At 52.1% G+C, this 22,981-nt stretch overlaps 1 protein-coding gene across 2 annotated transcripts in view; it reads right to left on the bottom strand.

The window, feature by feature from the left end:
* Nucleotides 1-868: 868 nt before the first annotated feature.
* Nucleotides 869-22,981, bottom strand: part of URB1 (URB1 ribosome biogenesis homolog) — a 68,270-nt gene continuing 46,157 nt past the window's right edge. For both annotated transcript variants that reach the window (XM_080824333.1, XM_080824334.1), the window contains 13 exons: nucleotides 22,328-22,438; nucleotides 22,005-22,068; nucleotides 20,152-20,323; nucleotides 19,567-19,669; nucleotides 9,667-9,827; nucleotides 9,007-9,118; nucleotides 7,543-7,649; nucleotides 6,865-7,008; nucleotides 5,529-5,638; nucleotides 4,924-5,121; nucleotides 3,482-3,723; nucleotides 2,489-3,055; nucleotides 869-1,645 (listed from right to left, as the gene is read on the bottom strand). In XM_080824333.1, coding sequence (XP_080680459.1) covers nucleotides 1,464-1,645; nucleotides 2,489-3,055; nucleotides 3,482-3,723; nucleotides 4,924-5,121; nucleotides 5,529-5,638; nucleotides 6,865-7,008; nucleotides 7,543-7,649; nucleotides 9,007-9,118; nucleotides 9,667-9,827; nucleotides 19,567-19,669; nucleotides 20,152-20,323; nucleotides 22,005-22,068; nucleotides 22,328-22,438 — 2,273 coding nt within the window. In that variant the 3' untranslated portion in view covers nucleotides 869-1,463. The remainder of the gene's footprint in view (nucleotides 1,646-2,488; nucleotides 3,056-3,481; nucleotides 3,724-4,923; nucleotides 5,122-5,528; nucleotides 5,639-6,864; nucleotides 7,009-7,542; nucleotides 7,650-9,006; nucleotides 9,119-9,666; nucleotides 9,828-19,566; nucleotides 19,670-20,151; nucleotides 20,324-22,004; nucleotides 22,069-22,327; nucleotides 22,439-22,981) is intronic.

The following is a 22,981-nucleotide window of genomic DNA, read 5'->3' as shown; positions in this document are numbered from 1 at the left end:
TAAATCTTTAAAAAAAAAAAAAAAAGGCAGACCCCAAGGGGAGAGGGGTGCACTGGAATGGTGTCACAGGATGTCTCTGAGCTGGTAGGATGGGAGCCATCTGGGTGACGTTATGGGACCTCTGGTCTGAGTCCTCCGAAGGATCCAGTCCTTCAGTGCCCAACAGCCTGGCCCTGGCAGACAGAAGGTGCAAAGCCCCAGAACCCACAGCCCACCCCCGGTGGACTGAAATATCCCCCAGACGGGGGCAGGCTCGGCCTTCCCTGACTTGGGGCAGGGGGCTAGACAGGAAGATGAGGGCGGGGAGACGGAGCTCCAGAGACACAGAAAAGGGGTGAGAAAGAACACACGGACTTTTTTACCTGAACCTAAAAGCACAATTCTGATTTGGGAACGGTCTCAAAACACACTGGTCAGGTGTTTGGGGTATAATAGAGGAAGGGAGGCAGCCACACCCTGCTTTCTAGACAATGAGCCCGGAGTGGGTAAAGGGATTGGAGGCAGACCAGCACTGCTCTTATCCTGGTCAAAAATCCTCAATCATGAAAAACCACCAGAACCCAGTCTAAGGAATACTGCAGGAACATCAAAGTGTCAACGTTTAAGCTGAGGTCGAGGGTCAGGGAAGGCCGCTGTGCGGTCCTGTGACCGAGGCCAAGCAGCAATCCTCCCCCTCCCCAGCCCCCACACCGTGAGAGGGCGGTGGGCACACGCGGAGCTCTAACCGCACACGCCAGAATTCTCCAGGGTTTGTCGGCTGCTGCGCCAATTAACACAGGAACCTTAAAAAGTCAAATCTTGACCTTTAAAATGCACGTTTCTGTGAAATAAAATGGCCTGTTAATACCAATTAAGCAAAACACAAACGTCTAACAAAAATAGACATTTATTAACAAGTTACAAGATCCCAAGCCCCCGCTTTGAAACAATTAAAAAAAATACAGGCTTTCTTTCCAAAGCAGAGGTCAAATCCATTTTACACTGTAAGGGTTTAGTGTAACACCCTTTTACGTACTAAAATAATCAACACTGGCAGGAGCTCGTTCACTCACAAAGCTATACACAGCTCTGTAAGACTTCTCACGCGAAGACAAGCTGAAACATCTCTCTTCACCCTCTTTCAGCCGACGTACTGTATTCTTGCACATTTTGGCTTTAACATGCACAAATCCCTTCCGTGCTCGGAAGTGTCACCTCAACTTGACGTGTATTCTCTGGAGAGCGACGAAGCCGAGAGGAAGGGTCTTGCCTATCCGAACACTGAACGGGCTTGCGACCCGGAAGGCCGCCCGCCCACTACAGCTCCAACTACAGTGCGTGCGCTCCGTGCCTGCTGGTGAATTAGATAAGTCAACTTCACTTGTCAGGAAACGCAGTGACCGCAGACAGAACTTTTGCATGAAAACCCTTGACTCAACCGAACTTCTAGAACCTGGTGTCAGAAGGCATCAGGAGGCAGGGCGTCACGCACTGGGGACCGAGGCGGCGATGTCCTTGCAGAGGATGACGACGGCCTCCTCGTCACTACTTAGCGTGTCCTCTGTGGCGTCACAAACCATTTGGACATGGGTTAGGAGGGTGTCTGGCCGCTGGGCCCCCAGCCAGATGTCTTTAATGTACAGAGACACCAGGAACGCTGCGGTGGCTGAGGAAGAGGTAGACAAGAGGGCCATGAGGACACAGGCTACTTTGCTGGAAAACCAGTCACCTCCCCCAACACCCCTCCCCCCCGCATGGGGACACAGGGCTTTACTCAACGCCCAATGAACTGTGGCAAAAGGAGGCAAGCAAATGTTTAAGAAAAATTAATTCTGCCTTTGCTTAACTTTGGGGTTAATCTTCTTCACACTAAAATTTATCTTTTTATTTGATGAACGTGTGTGAAATGTAAGGAAAGCTACTACAAGCCAAGTTTCTTCTTGGTTCTGGCCACCCATGCCGAGACTCGGAATTAAGGTCTGAGGAGAGGTTCCAAGATCATTTCACGTCATTTCCTCAATGGCGCAGGGGAGGTGACAGGGTTTCCCAGGCCCAGACTCAACTCCCCGAAAGCATCCAGGCAAGAGAAATCATTCCCCGCCTCCTGCCCCTGGGAGGCCACCTGCTCGGGCTGCTGGCTTAGCTATCCTCCCTTCCTGCCCCCCTCCCATCCCTGGGGAAAGGATGGCACGTGTGCGTGCCCGGGCATGTACGTGCAAGTCCGCACACGTGTGCACCCGCAGCCACGTGTACCCCGGGTGCCCCGTGAGACGGAAGCCCTCGCAGGAGGAAGGCTGGGAACGGAGGACAGCTGGCGCCCCGCAGCGGGCCTGAGTGGGCACTTGTCCGCATACACATGGCCGCCCCTGGGCTCTCGCTTGAGAGCAACGGCAAAGGCCTCCGCTCCCCTCATGTCTGGGGCCCGACGGCAACTACGAGCCTGGCACTCTGGCTCGGCCGCGTGAGTGCTACATCCCGAGTCCCCAACAGGCTCGACGCGGCACCTCACCTGCAGTGGCTCCATCGTCCTCCTGCAGGGAGGCGAGACAGAGGCGCTGGACCGCAGGGTGGCAGGGGCTCTGCACAGGGCCCTGGGCCGCCAGCAGCTGCAGCAGGACCTCACTGAACAGGCAGGCCAGGCTCCGCGCGGGCCCCGCCAGCTCCCCGGCGCCGCAGAACCGGCCGTACAGCTTGAAGATGCTACTCCTCATGGCGCTGTCCCCGAGCAGCTCGGCCACGACCCGCGGCTGTGGCAGAACGTGGCTCTTCATCCAGCCGAGCAGTCCTGCGGCCTCCGCCCTGCTCGGCGGACACTCCACCACCGACCGCAGCGCCCAGCGGACCGCCAGGGACGTGGCAGCGCACGCCAGGCCCGGCGCAGTGCTCTCGGGGGCGGCCCCGTCCGCGGGCCCCCAGTGCATCAGTATGGACCTCAGGAGGCCCCTGCACGTCTCCAGGGCGGCTGCCTGCGGCTCAGGGTCAGCCATCTCCTCTGCCTCCCCCGGCCTCCTCTTCCGGCCCCGTGGGCCTCGGGCTCGGGCTGGCGCGACGGGCTTGTTCTTGTCCTTGAGCATCTCTGTCCCCCACCCAGAAAGGAAGACAGTGAGCCTGACGCCCTCTACCCCACACAGGTCGGGGGCAGGTGGGTAATGGAGGGGGGAAGAGGGAGAGGTCCCGAGCGCTGGCCCATGCTCGGCTCCCACAGGACATGCTCCTACCCCTGGAGCCCCGTGAGAGCTCCACACCGGACTGGACTGTGACGGTCATGGCTGCTCTCAGGACAAAGCCCTTCCAACCTCACCACAACCAAAGCCACCCGCTGGCCCTCCCCGCGAGCCATGACAGTGGTGGGGGGAGCTCCAAGCCAGGTCTCCCAAGGATGGGGGGCCCGCCCTCGGGACCTCGTCAGCTTTGGCTGCTCAGAGAGGGCGAGTGCCGGCAGCTCTGCGGGGGACATGAGCACAGTCTGGGGAACACCACCTGGTCGGGTCCCGACACTCACTCAGGAGCTCCCTAACTTGGTATTTCTCAAAGGCCGCTCTCAGGTCCTCCTGGAGCTTCACGTCTCTCTCGAGGAGGCTCCATTTGTGCAGGAGAACGAGGACGTCCTTGGTGGACAGCACCGTCTCGTTCACGGTGAAGCGGTTCATGTCCTTGAAGGCCTGCATGACGGTGGCCCGGTACCTGAGCACGGAGTGGAGCGCCGCGAAGAAGCTGGTCAGCTGGGCGGAGGCCAAGGTCGGCCTGTAGGGAGCCAATGTCACAAACTGAGCCAAAGCTGCCTCCTCATCCCCCAGCCCAGGACCGGGGTGGCTGGGCAATGCCACAGACCCAGAGGGGCCGAAGGTCCACCCACGACTCAGGTGTCCCTTCACAACAGACACAGGAGCATGGCGCCCACCACAAAGAATAGGAAAAAACAAGCTGCTCTAGCAGAGGCACGGTGGGGACCGGAGTCTCCCCTCCATGCTGGAGACAGAAATTTCCTGGAAACCATGGCTAACCGGGAGAGCGAGGCGGAGAGGCCGTGAGGGTCGGGGTGCCAGCCGCCTGACCGAGCGCCACAGGACGGCCGATTCCCCTGGGCCTCACAGCCTCGCGCACTCAGCCCCACCGATGGCCAAACCCGACCGTGCGCTCCCGCAGGAAATCCGCCCTGACCTCGAGGGAACTGAAAATTCAATACCAGCTGCTCTGCACGATATTAAAATTGTCTTAAATAGTAGTCAGTTCTCAAACACCGGTGTGTCTTTCAACAGCCGCGGAATAAGAGAGCGGTCTGTCGGCACTGATTTCACAATGCGGAGCAACCAAAGACCACACGCTCTCAGGTTTATCAAGAAAGTCTTCACTGAGATTATCATCCATTGGCGATCAGTTCTTCCGGCTCCCATCAGCACCACCTCTGTCCCCAAGCCAGAACTCCGAGTGCACAGGCTGTATTTTCTCTAAGACAGTGGAATGTGGGGAGCAGTCAGCAGCCTGAGGAACGGAGGCGCACTATTCCCAGGAGCCAGATGGAAATACTGGAATTTCCAAGCAGAGTCTCAGACAAGTGAGTCTGTGCGGGCTGGCGAAGGCAGAGGCGAGTCTGGGAACAGCCTGCCTTTCTTAGCTTTAAAGTCATGGAAAAGACGTTCTTTCTACAAGACACCACTTGAAGTGCTTGAATCAAATTATCAAGTTGTTTGCCGCTAAAAATGATCTGTTATGACACGTTTTAGGTTTCCAGAGTGTCAGGTTCTCAGGGTCGTGAAAGGAGCCTCCCAAAGTTGAAGCAGAAAAGAAGAAACAGCTAAAATAGATTTTCTGACGTCATCCACGACTGACAGCAGCCCTCGGGCCCAGAGCCCCACCTGTGGAGCCAGGACCGAGGGGACCACTGAGAGGGGATGTCCACAGAAGCCCCACGCCAGGGGCCGCGCCGGTGGGGCAGGCGCTTACCTCAGGTGCCTCATGAGCGCAACGAGAACATATAGGAACTCGTTGACCAAGTGCAGGGCGAGCAGCTTCAGAGGCTCCTGGGACCCTGGCTGGCAGGAAGCCTGGCCCTCGGACGCCGCTCCTTTGTCCCCCAGGTTGGTCACCCACAGTGTGTGTAGCAAGGAGATGATGTTGGACAGCAGCTGGGTCTCCAGAAACCTGCAACCAAGTATGGAATGCTCACTGCCATGTCCTCTCCCTTCGGTGACCCTAGCTGGAGCAGGGGTTGGGGAGCCACGGGACAGGCTCTGCCCACAGTGGCTGCACCTGGCAGTGGGTGGCAGGCTGGCCCCGCCCCCAGCAATCCCACCTGCTCACCCCCACCGCAGCCCCCAAAAGCACAGCATCCAAGTCAAAACAGGGAGCCTGCCACACAAACGAGGCTTCGGCATGGGGATGGGTGGGGCACGATTCTCCCTTCTAGCTGGACCACCCCCTGAAGTCCCAACGAGAGAGTCTGGATTCTCCTGCCCATTTCCCACCAACGCTGAAGCCAGCAGCAGACTCCACGGTCTCCACCCCACTCTCTTCCCACCCAACACACGTCTCACACACAAGGTGCTCACCTGCTCTCAAGGATGTGTAAAATCCACGTTAAAAGGCTATAGTCCCTCAGGATCTCATAGGCAGACTGGGCATCCCGGGCAGCGTTCTGCAGAATTTCGAGAATCCAATTCTGAAAACCCAAAACTAAGAGTTACTTCTCAGTATGAAAACCAAGTTTACTGGATCAAAGGAACAAGTTAAACAATATGACGGTCTGTTCCGTTCCCAGGCGGCGGCAGACGAAGCTTGCCTGGCTAAGTCTGGGAGTGTGGTGGTGATGCTGGCCAGACACATAGACTCCACAGCCACTGCCCACCCCGGGGGAGCCCACGCCTGCGAGCCCATCCTAAGGAACCAACAACCCACGGGCCTCAAGTTGTGGCTCAGAAACCACATGGCCCAGATGTGAGGCTGGGAGAGAACACGGACCCACTCTTTGTCCAGAAAAACAGCTAGTGGCCCATTTTGACCCTTCGGTTTTACCACCTGGAAAGGCAGACAGAAAAACGGGACTGTCCCTTGAACGGTGAATTGGGCGTTTTAGAGTTCTCCCATGCCATAAAAAATAAAAAACTACCATATCCAAATTCAGTTTTTTCCAACGTGTTTCTCTCTTCTGACCTGCTCACATTTACCCACATTTTATACATCATCAGACACAAAAGCTGACGGGGCTAGAAATTAATCCAAATACCGTGGCTTCACCTAGTTACTCCTTCCAGCCACCCTTGGCCTTTAGAACACTCAAACACGAGCTCTTGGTCGAGGGCATTCCCTCGTTGGCTCTGACACTGTTGGTTTTGACTCCAACGCTTGTTTCCTAGCTGAGTTTTGGGAATCTACAGCTTCTGTGCATTTAGTGACATTCTGGTGGCTCCAAAGGCTCACAGTTACTGGGTAGCTCTACTAGCAGGCCAAGCCACAGTGAAGAGGCCACAACAAACAGCACGTCACCCGAGGACGGGTGGTAGTGAGTGCCGGCCCACAGCCTCTACATGAAAAGCACTCGTGGGATCTCATTTTCCCTCATGGAAAGTCAGCTTAATGTCATATTAGTAGGTCGGTCATGTCCAGGCTGGGATTAGAATTCGCACGGATTTCACTTGCAAATAAAACCTTCAGGAAAAGGGGGCAGCCCTGGCTGGCTCAGCGTCTGACTCTTGGTTTCGGTTCAGGTCACGATCTCAAGGTCGTGAGATCGAGTCCCCCATCCAGCTCCGTGCTGAGCATGGGGTCTGCTTGAGATTCTCTCTCTATCCCCCTCTGCCCCTTCCCATTCATTCTCTCTCTCCAAACCACTCCCCCAAACCGCCTTGAGAAGCCCTGCTGCGCTCAGACAGACTGGGAGCCGCCTACCTGGGCCTCGTCGTCACACAGCGGGCTGTTGAAGAAGGACAGGACGATGTGGAAGACGCCTCGCCGGGCACAGAGCTCGTAGCAGTGCCTGTCCCGCATCCCCTGCCGAAGGATCTCGAACAGCCATTCCCGTTCTGTCTTTTGCTGTAACCCAGGCAAGCAGGAGACTGTCGTTCCAGACGTAGAAGCCCTGTGACCCGAGGCCCCTGCAGACCCCACCACTCCCGAGTGCCGGCAGCACAGCCACAGCCACAGCCGCAAAAACGTTGGTCTGTTGTTGGCTGTGTCGTTAAAGAGCCTCAGGATTTGACTCGGTTTCTTCAGGCCAAGTTCAAACACTGCCCTGCATCGACTCACGCAGACAGTCTACAAAAGCACATTTAATACTGACCCCGGCCCTTCACCGAGGACAGAGAATGAGAATGTCATAAAACTTAGGCCTCTGAAGGACGGTTCTGAACGTGTGAGAAGCCACCGAAGAATTAACACATGGCATGAAAAGCGTTTTTATAAGTGAGCCTGCGTGATCTTTCGCTTTCCTGACTGTCTTGCTCCAACACTGCGCAACTGGGCTGCCGGCCGCCAACAGCACCCGGGGGAGAGTACTGGAATGACAGCAGGGGCTCATGATCCAATGGAGGAGTCTCCGCGGGCCCTCGGGGACTCCAGAAGCCTCACCTCCACGTCTGAGCTGTAGAAGAACTGGTAGAAGCCCGGAACTTTGCTCATATTCAAGTACTCGTGCGACAGCAGGAACTTATTGATCTTCAAGTACATGTGGTCCTCTGAGAACAAAGGCAGACAGTCGCTCAGAGCAGGCCCCGGCAGGACCCCCACACTCCACTGGAGTTGGGGAGCAGGAGCTGGGGGTCAGAAATCCGTACGCCCCACGGAGTTTTTGCATCCTTATTCCGATTCTCAGTTCTCGAAGACCCGACTGCAGCAAGAAGACACCCGGCTCCAGGCTGCACACGGTTCGGAAACCACGGAGGGTGTTGCCCCGCCCCCGCCAGCAGCCCACCGCATGAGCTCCAATCGGCTGGGATGCAGAGGGGGGCTGGCACCCACCCTGACTGGCCTCTAGCTGAAGGGCAGTGTCCCAGCACGGGAGCCTCAGACGCCCCCGGGTCACTCTGGGATGCAATGAGGCCGATGTGGACACACGCCTCCTCCCCCTGCTGCCTCCGACCCTCTGATCACTGCCTCTGACCTGTCCTGACTGCCTGGATCCTCAGAGGCCACCCCGTGACCACTGCTGCCTGTACTCCCGACCCTGACATTGGTCTGAGATGGCACAGGCCGGACCAATCACCATGGCCTCTGCTAGGATAGTTTCTCAGAAGTGCCTCTTTCTTTAGAGTCTACAAATGACTGATTACTGTCTCTCCTCCTGTAATTTCTAAAAGAAAAACCATAAAATAAAAACTATACGGAGAAGATGGAAACTAGATCTGAATTCTAACAGCAAGCGACTGGAGAGGGCCTGCGGGACCCTGGACAGGCTATCTGACATGGGGGGCCTTGGATGGGGGGGGCTGCTTCTGCATCTGAACGAGACCACATGACACAGAACCCTGTGGCCCCAACACAGCCAACACCTGTCCTCAGGCTACCTTGGCAGTGGTGCCCGTGGCCACCGCACAAGGAGCCATGTGTTCTCGGACCCAGGCCGGCACCTGCATGGTGACGGCTTCCAGGCCAAACACCTTCTAGCTCAGGACCCACAAGCTGTGCAGACTCTCACTTGAATGGACAGACCCACAGCTGCTGTGGGACAGACTCCCTGCGTCAGGTACCCTGCAGGAACAGGACCCCCATGCCCCCTCACAGCAGCCCCGGGGGGCAGGTGCCATGACAGGCGTGTCCTGTGGCGTCCCACGCCCACAGCGAATGCGAGGACACATCCCACGCCCTCCACACACACTGCTCTGCACTGGGCTTCCTCACTGGACTTCTTTCTGATCTCAGCCCCAGCGCCCGGAAAGAGTTTCCTCACAGCCACGCTTTACTCACTGCCCGTGCCTGTGGACACGCACGCGGCTCACTGTCATGAGCACGGCATGAGCCAGACATGGCCTTATTCACACGTGTGGCAGATCACGCCGGCGGGATTAATGCCGACATGCGGACATGCGGTGGTACCTGGTTTCAAAATCTGCGAGGCTGCTTTGGCAATGAAGAGAGTCAAGGTAAAGGTGAGTCTCATGTTCTGAGTTCGGATCCCATTCCGGACTACATCCAGCAGGTAGAGTAGCTTAAAACCAAGAACACAGAAGAAGGGGAGAAAAAAGACAAGAATTTTCAGAACTGTGACCAGCCTTGTCTTGTGCAGCTGAAACTACAGCTCTGCCGGGCGGCCTACTCTTCCCATCCCAGGGGCCACCAGAGATGACGCTTGGAATGGCAATGTTCCTGCTCGCTCCCTCGAGGAGCCGGGCACGTGCCCAAGGGCAGAGGGGAAAAGCGAGGCTCCTCCTGTTCCCTGCCACCTTGGAGCCCAGGCTTCTGGGGCTCGGTGTGTTCTGGGTAACAGCCGCCTTAACCACTGAGTTCAGACCAAAGAAACTGAACTGCTTTGCCCACCTACACACAAGAAGTGTTAGGAAGGGGAGAGCCTTCTCAGTCTCCGTGAGGGTTGAGAACCACAGGTAACCTCCAGCACCACTCCCTACCAGGGAATGGACCTTGGTTCTTTGTCGGCAGTCTCCTTCCAACACGCTTCTATGTTCCCCAGAAATGCTGCTACCAGACCCAGCAGAAAGCCAGCTCCGGAGGTCCGCCAGGACCCTCAGCCCCACTCACCTGGGACTGCTCTCGGAACCTCGCCCCCTCCAGCTGCGAGTAGTAGGCCGCCAGCACGTAGTAGGCCGCAGCCCGCATCTGGGGGTCGTAGCTGCTGAGGGCCGCGACAGTTAGGCCCAGAGCATTGGAATCCAAAAATTTTCGACAATCCACCACAAATTCTATGGAAGTAAAATACAGCATTAAATACACACACACGGAATGATCATGATGCTTGTGTAACATGGAGAATTAAATTTCCTTTTGCATTTTGCCAACATTAGCAATGAACACACACATACGGAACGATCACGATGCTTGTGTAACATGGGGAATTAAGTCTCCTCTTGCCAACATCAGCTATGAGTGGGAGATTCAAGAAATGTAAGTCTCTCTCCAGCTCCCTTTAACTTCTGCTGAAGTTGGATTAAAGCCTATCTTCCCCTGCACGGCAATAACCCCTACTTGCAGCTTCTAAAATGCTTGTCAATCCCAATCGGGATTATTTCATGACTTCTCACAAATACTCAACGAGCCAGAGAAGGATGAGGTGCCATTTAGACCTGAGACACGAGATCCCAGCAGGCTGGAGGCCTGGGGAACACGGCTGGGGAGCTGGCCGAGAAAACCAACTCCCTGTTTCAACCTTGTTCAGCCCATAGCTTCTGAATTCCTAGCCACAAACAGCACTAAGGAAAATATGAGAGGCAAGGAAGGTGGAAAGTTTAGCCAGGGCAAACCTGTCTGACCTGGCCCAATAATTTTTTTTTATTTTAAAGATTTTATTGACTATTTGACAGAGGGATACAGAGAGACAGCACAAGCAGGGTTGAATGGCAGGGAGAGGGAGAAGCAGTCTCCCCACTGAGCAGAGAGCCTGACGCGGGATTCCATCCCAGGTTCCTGTGATCGAGACCTGAGCAGATGCTCAACTGACCGAGCCACCCAGGTGTCCCTGACCCATCAGTTTTAGTAAAAACCTACAACCACTTCAGGAAATGACGTGACCAAGAGAGAAGGTCAGATATACAAAGGGACCCACCTGACCACGCCTTAAAGGGCCTGATTACCAATAACAAAATTCAGGACATTTAAAATCCTCTTTAATAAAGATCTAAGGCTTTTAAAAACATAAATACTGTCACAAATTGTAAGATAAAAATTGAAGAAAAACCTTAGAGCAGGGACAGGTCACTGTGTTTAAAAACGACTAAGTGGCAGGTCTGGTCACGGCAATCACCCACGTAGACGCTCTACAGACTGAGGGACTGGGGAGCTGGTGTTCCTGTAAAATCAGGAACCCAACACAAACCAACGCAAGTGACGACTCCCAGCGTGTCATCTTGGAATGTACTATCGATTAAAGAAATGCCACCAGTGTTTTTAAAAAGTCAAGCCCTCTTTTTCTTCTCTTCCTAACGTTAGACCTTTAAAAGGTAATTCTGGCAATTAAAAAAACCTGAGAATCAACAATAAGAAGAAAAATCGCAATAATCAGCTACTTCTCTAGAATTCCAACAGCTCCACAAACACAGAATAGTCTCCAAATGGGTGGCCGCCCACGAGCGCAGAAATCCCTTTACACCATAAAGTGTCCTTGTCCCTCGGAAGCGGCAGAGCTCCCTAGACCTTCCACCAGCATCTCCCCGGAAGGGTGACTGATGGGGGCACAGACGCACGCACATGGTTCCCTTCCTCTTTCTCCATGTTTATCAAGGAATAACCAGGATTTCCACTTGCACCCGAGACAGTGGCAGAAACCTGAATTACCTGTTCAGAAATGACTAAAAACTAGAAATGAAACAAGGTTTTTCAAGACATTGGACCTGAGGCAACAAATGACCGTGATCTCCAGGAAAGAAAACAAGATCATCTCAGCTCGAAGCCTGGAGATTTCTACGCCAAGGCCCAGGGAGGACAAATCCAGGCAGAGACGAGAGAATGCTGAGTTGTGCAGACAAGAGCGCCCAGCTGGGAGGCCAAGGTGGCCAGAATTCACACAGGAGAGTCCCGGGAAAGAGAGCTCCACTCCCAGAGTGCCACTCGGCAAGAGTGTATGAGGAAGCTGGCCGAGGCTGAGGAACAGCGACAACCCCAGGCTCGTGCCTGCCTGGAAACAGTTCCCATCCCCACGAGCCAGGGCAAAATCCTCCCAGTTCACAGGGAAAAGGGAGACTGTTTGAACGATTTAATGTCAGCTGGGGGGCGAAGCTTGCCCCCGACTAAAACGCTGCTTTGGTGCCACCTAACAAGAGATTCAAAGCAAGACTGGAGGGACCAGACCATTTCTAAGAAGCTCAAATGTGTCCTAGAGCAAAGCTCAAGAACATTCACAGGAATATAAAAATATTCAGGATCAAACAAGATAAAATTCACCATGTCTGGTTTACAATAAAAAATTACCAGACATTCAAACAAGCACGAATATAGCCCACCAGAAGAGGAAAATCCACCCTGTGAAAAGGACTCAGATATGACAAAGGTAACAGAACTACTGTTGTAGTTGTTGTAACTACTACAACTGCATTCTACATGTTCGAGAAGCTAGAGGTAACACTGAGCATGTTAGATGGACACACAGAAGATATAAGAACTCAAACCAAGTTTCCAGAGGTGAAAATTAAAAATGTCTGAGATGAAAAATGCACTGGAAGGGATTATTAGCAGATTAGACATTATAGACAAAGAGGTTAGTGAACTCTAAGATACCAACAGAAATGATCCAAATTGAAACACAAAGAGAAAAAAAAAATTGAAACCGGGAACAGAACATCATGGAGCTGTGGGACAATTTTCCAGCAGGCTAATATATGTGTAATTAGAGTCCCCGAAAAGTTTCAAGAAATAATAGCCAAAACTTTTCCAAATTTGACGAGAACTATAAACCTACAGAGCCAAGAAGCTCAATGAACACCCCAAATACAAGAAACATAAAAGAAAATTACACTAAAGCACATTCTAATTAAACTGCTTGAAACCAATGATAAAAAGATATCTGCAGAGCAATCACACAACATACAGAGACACAAAAGTAAGAACAACGGTAGATTTCTTTTCCTTCCTTCCTTCCTCCCTCCCTTTCTTTCTCTCTCTTTTTTTCCTTCCTTCCCCTCTTCCTTCCTTCTTTCCTTTTCTTTCTTTCTTAAGTAGACTCCATGCCCAGTGTGGAGCCCAATGCAGGGCTTGAACTCATGACCCTGGATCAAGAGCTGAGCTGAGATCAAGAGTCGGATGCTCAACCCACAGTCATGCTGGCCCCGAACAGTAAATTTCTTGTTAGAAACACTGCAATCCAAAATCAAGCGGCAACATCTTTCAAGTACAGTAAGAGGGGGGGAAAAAAAAACCTGTCATCCTAGGATTTTATAGCCTGTGAAAACCGTTCAAAAGTTAAGCTCTTTTTTCTACAAAAGAACTGAAAGAACTGATCGGCAGATGGGAACTACAAGAATTCTTAAAGGAAGTATTTGAGGCAGAAGGAAAATGACAGAAGATGGAAATCTGGGTCTACACAGAGGAATTACCAGAACCAGAAACGGTAACTGTAAGACAGTGAATATAAGCTGTTTAAATCTCCTTAAAAGGTAACTGACAATTCGAAGCAAAAACAACATATTGTGAGTTTTACAACATACAGCAGTAAAATATCTGGTAAGCACAGCACACAGAGCCAGAAGGGGCAGAAACGGATCGATACCACTGTAAGGGGCTTCTACTATCCATGAGGTGGAGGCGAACTGTGATACATTAAAGGTGAGCACGATAAACCCTAAAGCAACACACACGTGCACTGTAGCTAAAAACCAACAAAGAAAATAAAACCAGAATCAGATCAATAATCACATTAAACGTAAATGGTGTACACATTCCAATTAAAAGAGAGAGATGGCCAGACTGGATTTTAAAAAGGCAAAACCCAAATACGTCTATCAACAGAAATACCATTTTTAATATCCAGATGCAAATTAAAAGGATGAAAAAAGAATAATCTTGGGCTCCAACAGTATACAGACTAAATTTCCGCATTTCTAACAAGTGACTGCTTTTGATGAAAAGGGGGAAAAACCCTAAAGCTTTAGAAAAGCATCCAACTGTGGGATAACGCTGTTTTGGAAAAGATGAGATGTGTTAAGATACACCTACATACCTATACACCAAACACACATAAATAGAATATATTTGGGAAAGAGAACAGTCTAAACATTTAATATTACACTCGCTAAAAACAGCTAGTACTCAGCTGACTAGGGTATTTTTAGTAATCACTGACATTCTCCAGGACAAGTGGATTTTCCACGTGTCCCTGAGGAAAAGTCAATTTTATGTGTGTGATCACGTGCTATTCTCTGAAGTCTTGGCTTTGTCACCCTTCAGGAAAAGAGACGCCCTGGGGTGCGGAAAGTGTAACAGGCTATCAAAACATGGATATAAACACTACTCTCTGTTTCAGGAACCTCATAAATAGCAATTTGGCCTTCTGATAACACATCTTCTGATTGAAATGGCCGAACCAGCACAACGATCAAGGATTAAAATAAAAAGCCCCCCACGTTTCATGGGGCTTCAGCGGTTAGTACAACTGTGCCCCAGAGCACAAGAAGCTCCTCCTCCCACCCCCTCCTCTACCCCTTCCTCGGGGGCGGCGTGGCAGGGGACTGAGAAGTCCACGGGGCCTGTATCCCCGTGATCTGGGGACGAGGCTCGCAGAGCTGCACACCGGCCTCTCCATTCTGTGACGTACGTGCACGATGAGCTGCAGATAGCCATCCAGTTCTGCTGAGGACAAGAACTCGCTGTGGAAAAAGCATTTGTCACTGCCATTGCTAACAGCCCTGGCTGACCCCGATTCTCAGCCAAGGACTCGGGAGGAGGGAAGCAGTAAGGTTAAGAAAACAGGTTCCCAGTTGCAGCAAAGGCTGTAATGGAGCAATGAGACCAGAGTTTCTCTGGAGTCTGGCAGCCACACTTAAAAACCAATTATCTGCCCAATTGAGGCGTTCAAGATTTTTTTTTTTTTTAAGATTTTTGTGTATTTATTTGACAGAGAGAGACACAGTGAGAGAGGGAACACAAGCAGGGGGAGTGGGAGAAGGAGAAGCAGGCTTCCCGCTGAGCAGGGAGCCCGATGCAGGGCTCAATCCCAGGACCCTGGGACCATGGCCCAAGCCAAAGGCAGACACGCCCAACGACTGAGCCACCCAAGCACCCTGAGGATTACAAGATGTTAGCAACACAGGGTTGTTAACAATACAGTTCAAATACAGGGTCCTGGCTCCTGCTGGACAGGGAGGGGCACCACCTAGAAAGGGGCGCCCACTACGTGCTGCTCCTTGATCCAGCTGGTGGTTTCACCCAAACTCCTACCATATATGCATGATTCGTGGTCATTTCTATTTACCCCGCTTCAGTAAGAGTTCGCTCAAGACATTCTTCATGCTCACTTTTCCACCAAGGGCGGAAGCAAAAAGAAAAATACATGTTAAAAATAACATGAAAAATAAATTCATGGTTTAATTCAATAACAATAAACCTAGCCTACACTGGCCATATGCTGTTCACAGATTTCTGTTCTGTTCAACTTACCATTTTACTGCTAGAAATTTCTCTCTCCCTACAAACTGGTATGCTTCCTTCCATAAGACAACAACATTTGTTTAAAACATTATGCTTCCACTTTTTGTTCTGGATGACAAGTATTCCTGAGCAAAATTTAATGACCTAGTTTTTCTTGTCTGTTTTTTTTTTCCCTTTTAACTTTCGTATTTACATCTGTATTCACCTCCCTGCTTTTAAAAATTTTCTACTTTGCTGTGAATGATTTTAGTGTAATTGGTAATTTAAGCTACCACAAATCCTTTTTAAGGTGGATATGCTTTGCAAATTTTCCTGCGTGTATTATGTCTATAAAACTTAAAACAGGCTGTATATGGCGATTTCCCTAACTTCAAAGACCATTTACAAGTTACCTCTCTTCACAAAAGGCCTCCCAGACACTCTCCTCCCCACCCAAAAAAGGGCAGTATGCAAGATCCTGAGAACAACACTGTGTCCTAATTTTAGTATTTTTTTATTAGTGTTTTTCCAAGCCTTTGCCTTCTGTCTCTTAAAAGCTCTCTTAAGAGCCTGAGCAACAGACTAAGTGATTTGTTATAATCCACTCAAGTTACCTCATGTTTTCAGACTCTGGAAAATCTATTTTTGTGCTGGATGAGAAACAGACCTCGCCAGGGCTGAAGGCAGGGGGAAGCAGGAGAGAGTCCGGGCCGCATGCTGGTCCCAGTTTCTCTGTTAGGCTACCAGGGAGTCTCCGGGAACAGTGAAGATCTCTGCCCGCCGTGGCAGTGACCGGATGCAGGCCTGAAATGCCCCTGCTCTCCAGCAAATAAGACCTAGCTCAGGGGTGCCTGGGTGGCTCAGTGGGTTAAAGCCTCTGCCTTCGGCTCCAGTCATGATTCCAGGGTCCTGGGATCGAGCCCCGCATTGGGCTCTCTGCTCAGCAGGGAGCCTGCTTCCTCCTCTCTCTCTGCCTGCCTCTCTGCCTCCTTGTGACCTCTCTGTGTCAAATAAATAAATAAAATCTTTAAAAAAAAAAATAAGACCTAGCTCAGCCACAGAACACTGTGCTCATGGAGGCCGGGGGACCACAGCAACCCCAAGGGCCACCAGTGAGGAAGCCCCAAGGAGACCCAACCCTGTCAGGGTTAGGAAAGGCAGCGGTGGGGGACCAGCATGTCTGTTCACACATAGGAGCGCTGGAGCATAAAAGGACAACAAATGGTGCTGGGAAAATGGGACAGCCATGGGTGGAAGAATGACACTGGACCATCTCCTCACACCACACACACAGATAGATTCAAAATGGATGAAAGACCTCAATGTGAGACAGGAATCCATTAAAATCCTTGAGAACACGGGCAGCAACCTCTCTGACCTCAGCGACAGCAAGTTCTTCCTAGACACATCGCCAATGGCAAGGGCAGCAAGGGCAAAAATGAACTACTGGGACTTCATCAAGATCAAAACGCTTCTGCACAGCAGAGGAAACAGTCAACAAAACCGAAAGACAACTGACACAGTGGGAGAAGATATTCACAAATGACATATCAGATAAAGGGCTAGTATCCAAAATCTATAAAGAACTCATCAAACTCAACACCCAAAGAACAAATAATCCAATCAAAAAATGGGCAGAAGACATGAACAGACATTTCTGCCAAGAAGGCCTCCAGATGGCCAACAGACACATGAGAAAGTGATCCACATCACTTGGCATCAGGGAAATATATATCAAAACCACAATGAGATACCGCCTCACACCAGTCAGAATTGCTAAAATTAACAAGTCAGAAAACAAGGTGTTGGCGAGGATGCAGAGAAAGGGGAACCCCCCTACACTGCTGGTGTGCAGTTTTCCACTCTGAAAAACAGCATGGAGGTTCCTTAAAAAGTTGAAAATAGAGCTATCCTATGACCCAGCAATCACACTACTGGGTATTTACCTAAAGATACAAATGCAGGGATCCAAAGGGGCCCATGCACCCGAATGTTTATAGCAGCAACGTCCACAATAGCCAAACTGTGGAAAGAGCCCAGGTGTCCACCAACAGATGAATGGATAAAGAGAATGTGGTGTACACACACACACACACACACACACACACACACACACAATGTAATACTATGTAGCCATCAAAAATGTGAAAACGTGCCATTTGCAAGGATATGGATGGAACTAGGGGCTATTATGCTAAATGAAATTAATCAATTGGAAAAAGACAATTATATGATTTCTCTGATATGAGAAATTTGAGAAATTATGCAGAGGATCACAGGGGAAGGGAGGAAAAAATGAAACAAGTTGAAATCAGAAAGGGAGACAGAGACTCTTAACCTCAGGAAACAAACTGAGGGTTGCTGGAGGGGAGGCAGGTGGGAGGGATGGGGGGGCTGGGTGATGGACACTGGGGAGGGTATGTGCTATGGTGAGTGCTGTGAGTTGTGTAAGACTGATGAATCACAGACCTGTACCCCTGAAACAAATAATACCTTACGTGTTAATTAAAAATAAAGCCTCAAAAAAAGAAAAAGACAACTGTAGTTGAAAAGGAACAAGACAGCATGAATAAGGACATGGTGTCCCAGTGCAGCTAAATTAAGTTCAGCAGGAAGGAGTCTGGGAGTCCTGGAGGCATCACACCAGTCACACCAATGGGCAGACCCACAGAATTTAGGCCTTGCCCCATTCTCCACACCCGCCCCTGGGTGCCCTCCGTGTAGGCCTGACTGCAGCCGTGACAGGCCACGAAGGAGTAAGCTGGGCCCAGGAGCACTTGCGACGAGCAGCTAACATGTGCCCGCCGGGAGGAAACAGAGGCCAGAGGTTGGGTGGGAAGAGAGTTTCAGCGCAGACCCTCTGGTACCACCTAAATTTTGAACTTGTGAATATATCAGCTAATGTTAAAAATCACTTAAATTAGATGCGTAACTCTGGGAAGATGGAGTGGACACAGTTTCTCTATTTCTAGCAGTAAGCACAAATGAAAAGTCCTGGACAGATGTAAGACCACCATGAAAGGTGGAAAGGAAGCTGACCAGCTGGGGGGCCTCAGGTGAGCTCCCCGTGTTTTCTTTCTGCCCCTGGTGTCCCAGACTCTGAGCTAAAGAAGCCAGCGGCCCAGAAAACCAACAGGTACCGACAAAGCCTGAACAAAAGGCTGCTCTCTCTAGGCTCTAGATGAAAGGCTAGAAGAGAAGCAGCCTTGCAATACAAAATTTGGACAGTAGCTGCTCTGCTCCAGCCGAAGACCTCAGAGAAAGCTGCGGCCCTGCTCCCACGCACCCCAGTGAAGGCGCGGTGTGGAGCCCGCCATGCTGTGAGACGGGATCCCAAGTCCCCTGCTGGGGTGGCGCCTGTCGGGGAGGCCGAGAAGGGGCTGGGGGGCAGTACCAGAGGCCCCTCCTGCTCCTCACTGAGCACCAGCGGAGGCCTCCTCAGGGGAGGCCCCACGAGGAGCTGTCACGAGCCGCTCCTGACTCTCCCGGCCACGAGCATCAGCACAGGCGTGATCCACGAAAGGGGAAACTGATCCACGGGACCTGCTCAAAATGAAAAACTTGGGCTCGGTGAAAGGCTCTGTCCTGAGGATGACAAAAGCTACAGACTGGGAGAAAATATTTGCCTACCACATACCCAACAAAGGATGAGTATCTGGAATATACAAAGAACCCTCAAACCTCATGGGGAAAAAAACGCGAAAAAAGATCCCATTAGAAAATAGGCAAAAGATACGCCCTGACATTTCAATAAAGAGGACATACAGAGAGACGACGAACCTCAAGACGCTGGACACCATCAGCCATCAGGAAAATGCAAATGAAAACCAGTGAAGTATCATGACATGCCTATCGGCGACAAAACGCCACAAACCAATAGACCCGCCGCGCACGTGTGCGGCCCACGTCCTGTCTCCTGCCTACGTTCGCTCACAAACACTCCCGCCCACCGGCTACTCGGCACTTAATTTCAAAATTACACTTACCCCAACAAAAAGCCAACCTCGGCAGGCTCTCCCTCATTCTCAAAGAGAAAGCCTGGTGGCAACTGATCACTATCTAGTGGGAATTCAGAAAAGGCTCTTGCCGTTGAGAATTAGGAAAAACAGCAAGGATAAAAGGAAGCTCCCAGGATCGAAGATTATAAACGGCTTTGTTTTCTTTTTCTTTCTTTTTTTTTTTTTAAATCACTGTATATTCAAAACATTCACTGTTACTCTTCTAAAAATCTCTGGAATGAAAAGGTAGGAAGGATGATGGAGATCCTCTAGGATGAGTAACAAACCTTCCGTTACCACGGTAGTCATCCCCACGGGAAAGCTGATGCAGTCCGGCCCCGCACCCCGGCCCGCGGAAGGCCGCACTCACCCGGCCTGGTGAGCTCGCTGAAGAGGTGCAGGAGAAAGCAGGGGTCATAAAGGCCATCCAGATCCACTGTGCTCCGGTCTCTAAAGATCAGTTCCTCTGCAGCCTAAGATAGCCCGAAACAAACGGAATGTGAGGTCTGGTCTCATAAACGTAAAAACACATGAGTGCTTAGCCACTAATCTAAAGTTTAAATGATTTTGAATATTCAAAAGCATAAGAAAACAAAGCTTCTAACACAAAACAGCTATTTTGGGGATGTTTGGCATCTGTATCCCCATTTTGCAAAAACTAGTCTTTTTGTGGGGGCAGGGGTGGTGATACGGGACAGTTATGAATGACACGAGCATGGCCAGTGACGATAACGGCTGAAGCGGAGTGACAGGTATACAGGGGCCCTGTCTCAGTCCCTCCGTGTACAGCTGGAACTGTACGGTACGCGATGTTAACAACCCATAAGAGAATCAGCGCGTGTGTTTCACAGTATGCTGAAGCCGAGGGGGCTGACGGACCCCCCAGCAGGGCGAGCAGTAAAGCACCCACTGTTGCCGGGAGTGCCCCCCGCTGGCTCTGCCCCCAGCCCCGCACCTCGGGGGGCAGCAGCTTCCGCTTCTGGGGGAAGTGGAGGATGGTCTTCATCATGCGGTCCCGATCCAGCAGGCGGAGGATGTCCCCGACGCTTGGCTGTTGCCACAGTGACTTGCCCAGGCTCCGGCACGTCTTGTGATGCTCCACCGCCGCGGGGCCCCACAGCAGGACTCTAGAGCCAGGTGGGATGACAAAGACAGGTCATGCCCGCACCCCCCGGGGACAGAATGCACGACGGGGACGATGACCAGCAAGGGTAGCTTTGCCAAGCAGCCAGCACACGCCAGGCACTGTCTGGAGCATGGGACGAGTGTGCTGTCATCCAGTCCCCCTAACAAAGGGGGAGGTGTGGGTGGCGGAGAGGCTAGCAGTGATGGGGGTGGGTGATGGTGTGGGGGGAGGACACCTGCACGGAGCTTACAACGTGCCCCTTACTCTAAGCTCTTCACTTCTACTGGTCCATCGTATCTGTGGGACAACCCCATGACGTGGGTACCATTATTATCCCCATGTTGCAAATAGGGGAAGAGATACCGGGAGGATGAAGGAGGTTGCTCAGCTGGCCACTTGCCCAGCTGGTCAGTGGCAGAGCTGGAATGCCAAGGGGGAGTCTGGCTCCAGAGTCCAGTTGCCCGGCCACAGCTGGGCCTGGCTGCTCCATGATGCTTGCGGATTCAAACCCATCCCGAGTCACAGGCGGCCCGGAGCCCCTCGGGCCTGACCCAACGGCCTTCTGGCCGCTGCTGCCTTGAGTCCACCATGTAAATGCCTCAACCTGTTACGCACCAACACCCACTGCAGCGGCCCCAGGGATCGCCTCCCCTTCCTCCTACTTTTCTCCCCACTACCGCCCACCCACCTCCCCACTGGCAGAAGGTGCTCCGTGAGAGCCCAGCTCTGACGGGGACCACTTCTCTGCCCCCAAAGGTCTGTCAGCTGTCTCACTCCTGGATGGAAATGAGAGCATTTCAGTCTGATCCTTCCAATCCTGACCAACCAGGCTGTCTGGCCCTCCCGCCACCTCTTCCCTCCACTTATCTCGTGACGCACACAAGCTGAGCTGCTCACCATTCCCAGAAACGTACTGACTTTCCCAACTCCCAGCCGTGGTGACCCTGGTCCTTCCACGTGGTGTCCCCAGGCTCCTCCACTGACCCTCGTGTCCATCAAATCCCTCCAGTGCCAACCCGGTCACGAAGCTTTCCCTGACCCCAACTCGGGAGACGGTGCTGTCACGTGCTCCCGACAGCTGGGTCACGCCACCAAGCGCCAATTAAGAAGAGTCACATTCACAGTCACTGATCCCCTTGACAGACACGGCAAGACCGTGTCTTACGCCTCTAGGTGTTCCCAACAGCGCTGGGCCCAGCACCTTGTCAAACAGCAAGCGCTCAATGAACATCTACTTAACGAAGACTTCTAAACTGAACTCCAAACACACACTCACTTCTGCGCAGGTCAGCAGGAGTCATTCGAGTCACAAAATAAATTAGCTACTTCAGGGGGCTGTTCTCTGGGGGGTGGGGGGTGCGGGCAAGCAGCTGACCTCCTGGATCCATCAGTCGAGCGGGCCCGGTTTGCTGGCGTGAGAGCTGCCCGCCGAACGCCCACAAGGCTCCACGCGGGCCCCTCACTCGGGCCTGCTCCTCCAGGGATGGCCACGGACCATCCTGAGAGCGTGAGGCCAGGGAGCCGGGGTGTGGCGGAGGGGAGCCCCTTCCATCCCAGCCTCTCCCCAAGAACCACAAAGGTACGAGAGAAAATCCGGGGAGCTTGCTGTCCGGAACATGCTCCCCCAGTCTCAGGACAGCGCCTTCAAAGGCGGCCGCTCACCCCTCTAGGCCCAACCTCACCTGAAGTTCACGAGGCTGAGGTCATTCTGTTCATACGCCCGGAGGAGAAGTAAAATCTTCTGGTCTAGAAGTCAAACCAAGGCCCATTTAGAAAGCTGAACCCCTCACATGCTCCTTCCACTGTGTCACACCACCTGGTCTCGTGCTCCCAAGTCACACTGCCCGGTCCCCTCATACTCCCTGGTCACACGGCCTGGTCCCCTCACACTCCCCAGTCACAGGGCCTGCCTGGTCCCCTCACACTCCCTGGTCACGCCCTGTACTACACCACTTGCCTGGTCCCCACACTCCCTGGCCATACCACCCAGGCCCCACACCCTTACCCAGGACGCTGAGAGTGGCACCATAGGCCCCAAGGAGCACAGCAAAGTGGCTGCTTTCACAGACAGAGGGACACATCTTCACCACCACGGACATCAGATCCACCAGCGCTTCTGGAAGGAAACAAGACTGAAATGCACAGCAGCGCAAGGGGATGTGCGCACCAGAAGAAAAGTAGAGGAGGAAGCATCTCAGGGACATTTAAATGCTTGAAATACCTTCTCTGAACAGTATCAGTCTCTAGCCTGAGCCTCGTCCCTCTTTTTCCCTTTTTTTTTTTTTTTTTTTTTTAGTTTTTTTTCTAGATTTTATTTATTTATTTGACAGACAGAGATCACAAGTAGGCAGAGAGGCAGGCAGAGAGAGAGGAAGGGAAGCAGGCTTCCCGCCGAGCAGAGAGCCCGATGCGGGGCTCGATCCCAGGACCCAAGGATCATGACCCGAGCTGAGGGCAGAGGCTTTAACCCACTGAGCCACCCAGGCGCCCCCCTCTTTTTCCCTTCTTAAAAGAAGCCTATCTTCACCGCCATCTCTCTCCCCAGGGCTTTGGCAAGGCTGCCACCACTCTCTTCCCTCCCCCTCCCACACTTTAAGCCGCCAACGATTTTAGAGCTTAAGCATTCTCCTCTGAGACTGTGCTGGCAAACTCTCTGCAG

Source organism: Martes martes, assembly GCF_963455335.1.
Source record: "Martes martes genome assembly, chromosome: 1".
NCBI lineage: Eukaryota > Metazoa > Chordata > Mammalia > Carnivora > Mustelidae > Martes > Martes martes.
Note: the sequence above shows the minus strand (reverse complement) of the source record. Positions and strands in the feature narration are given on the sequence as shown.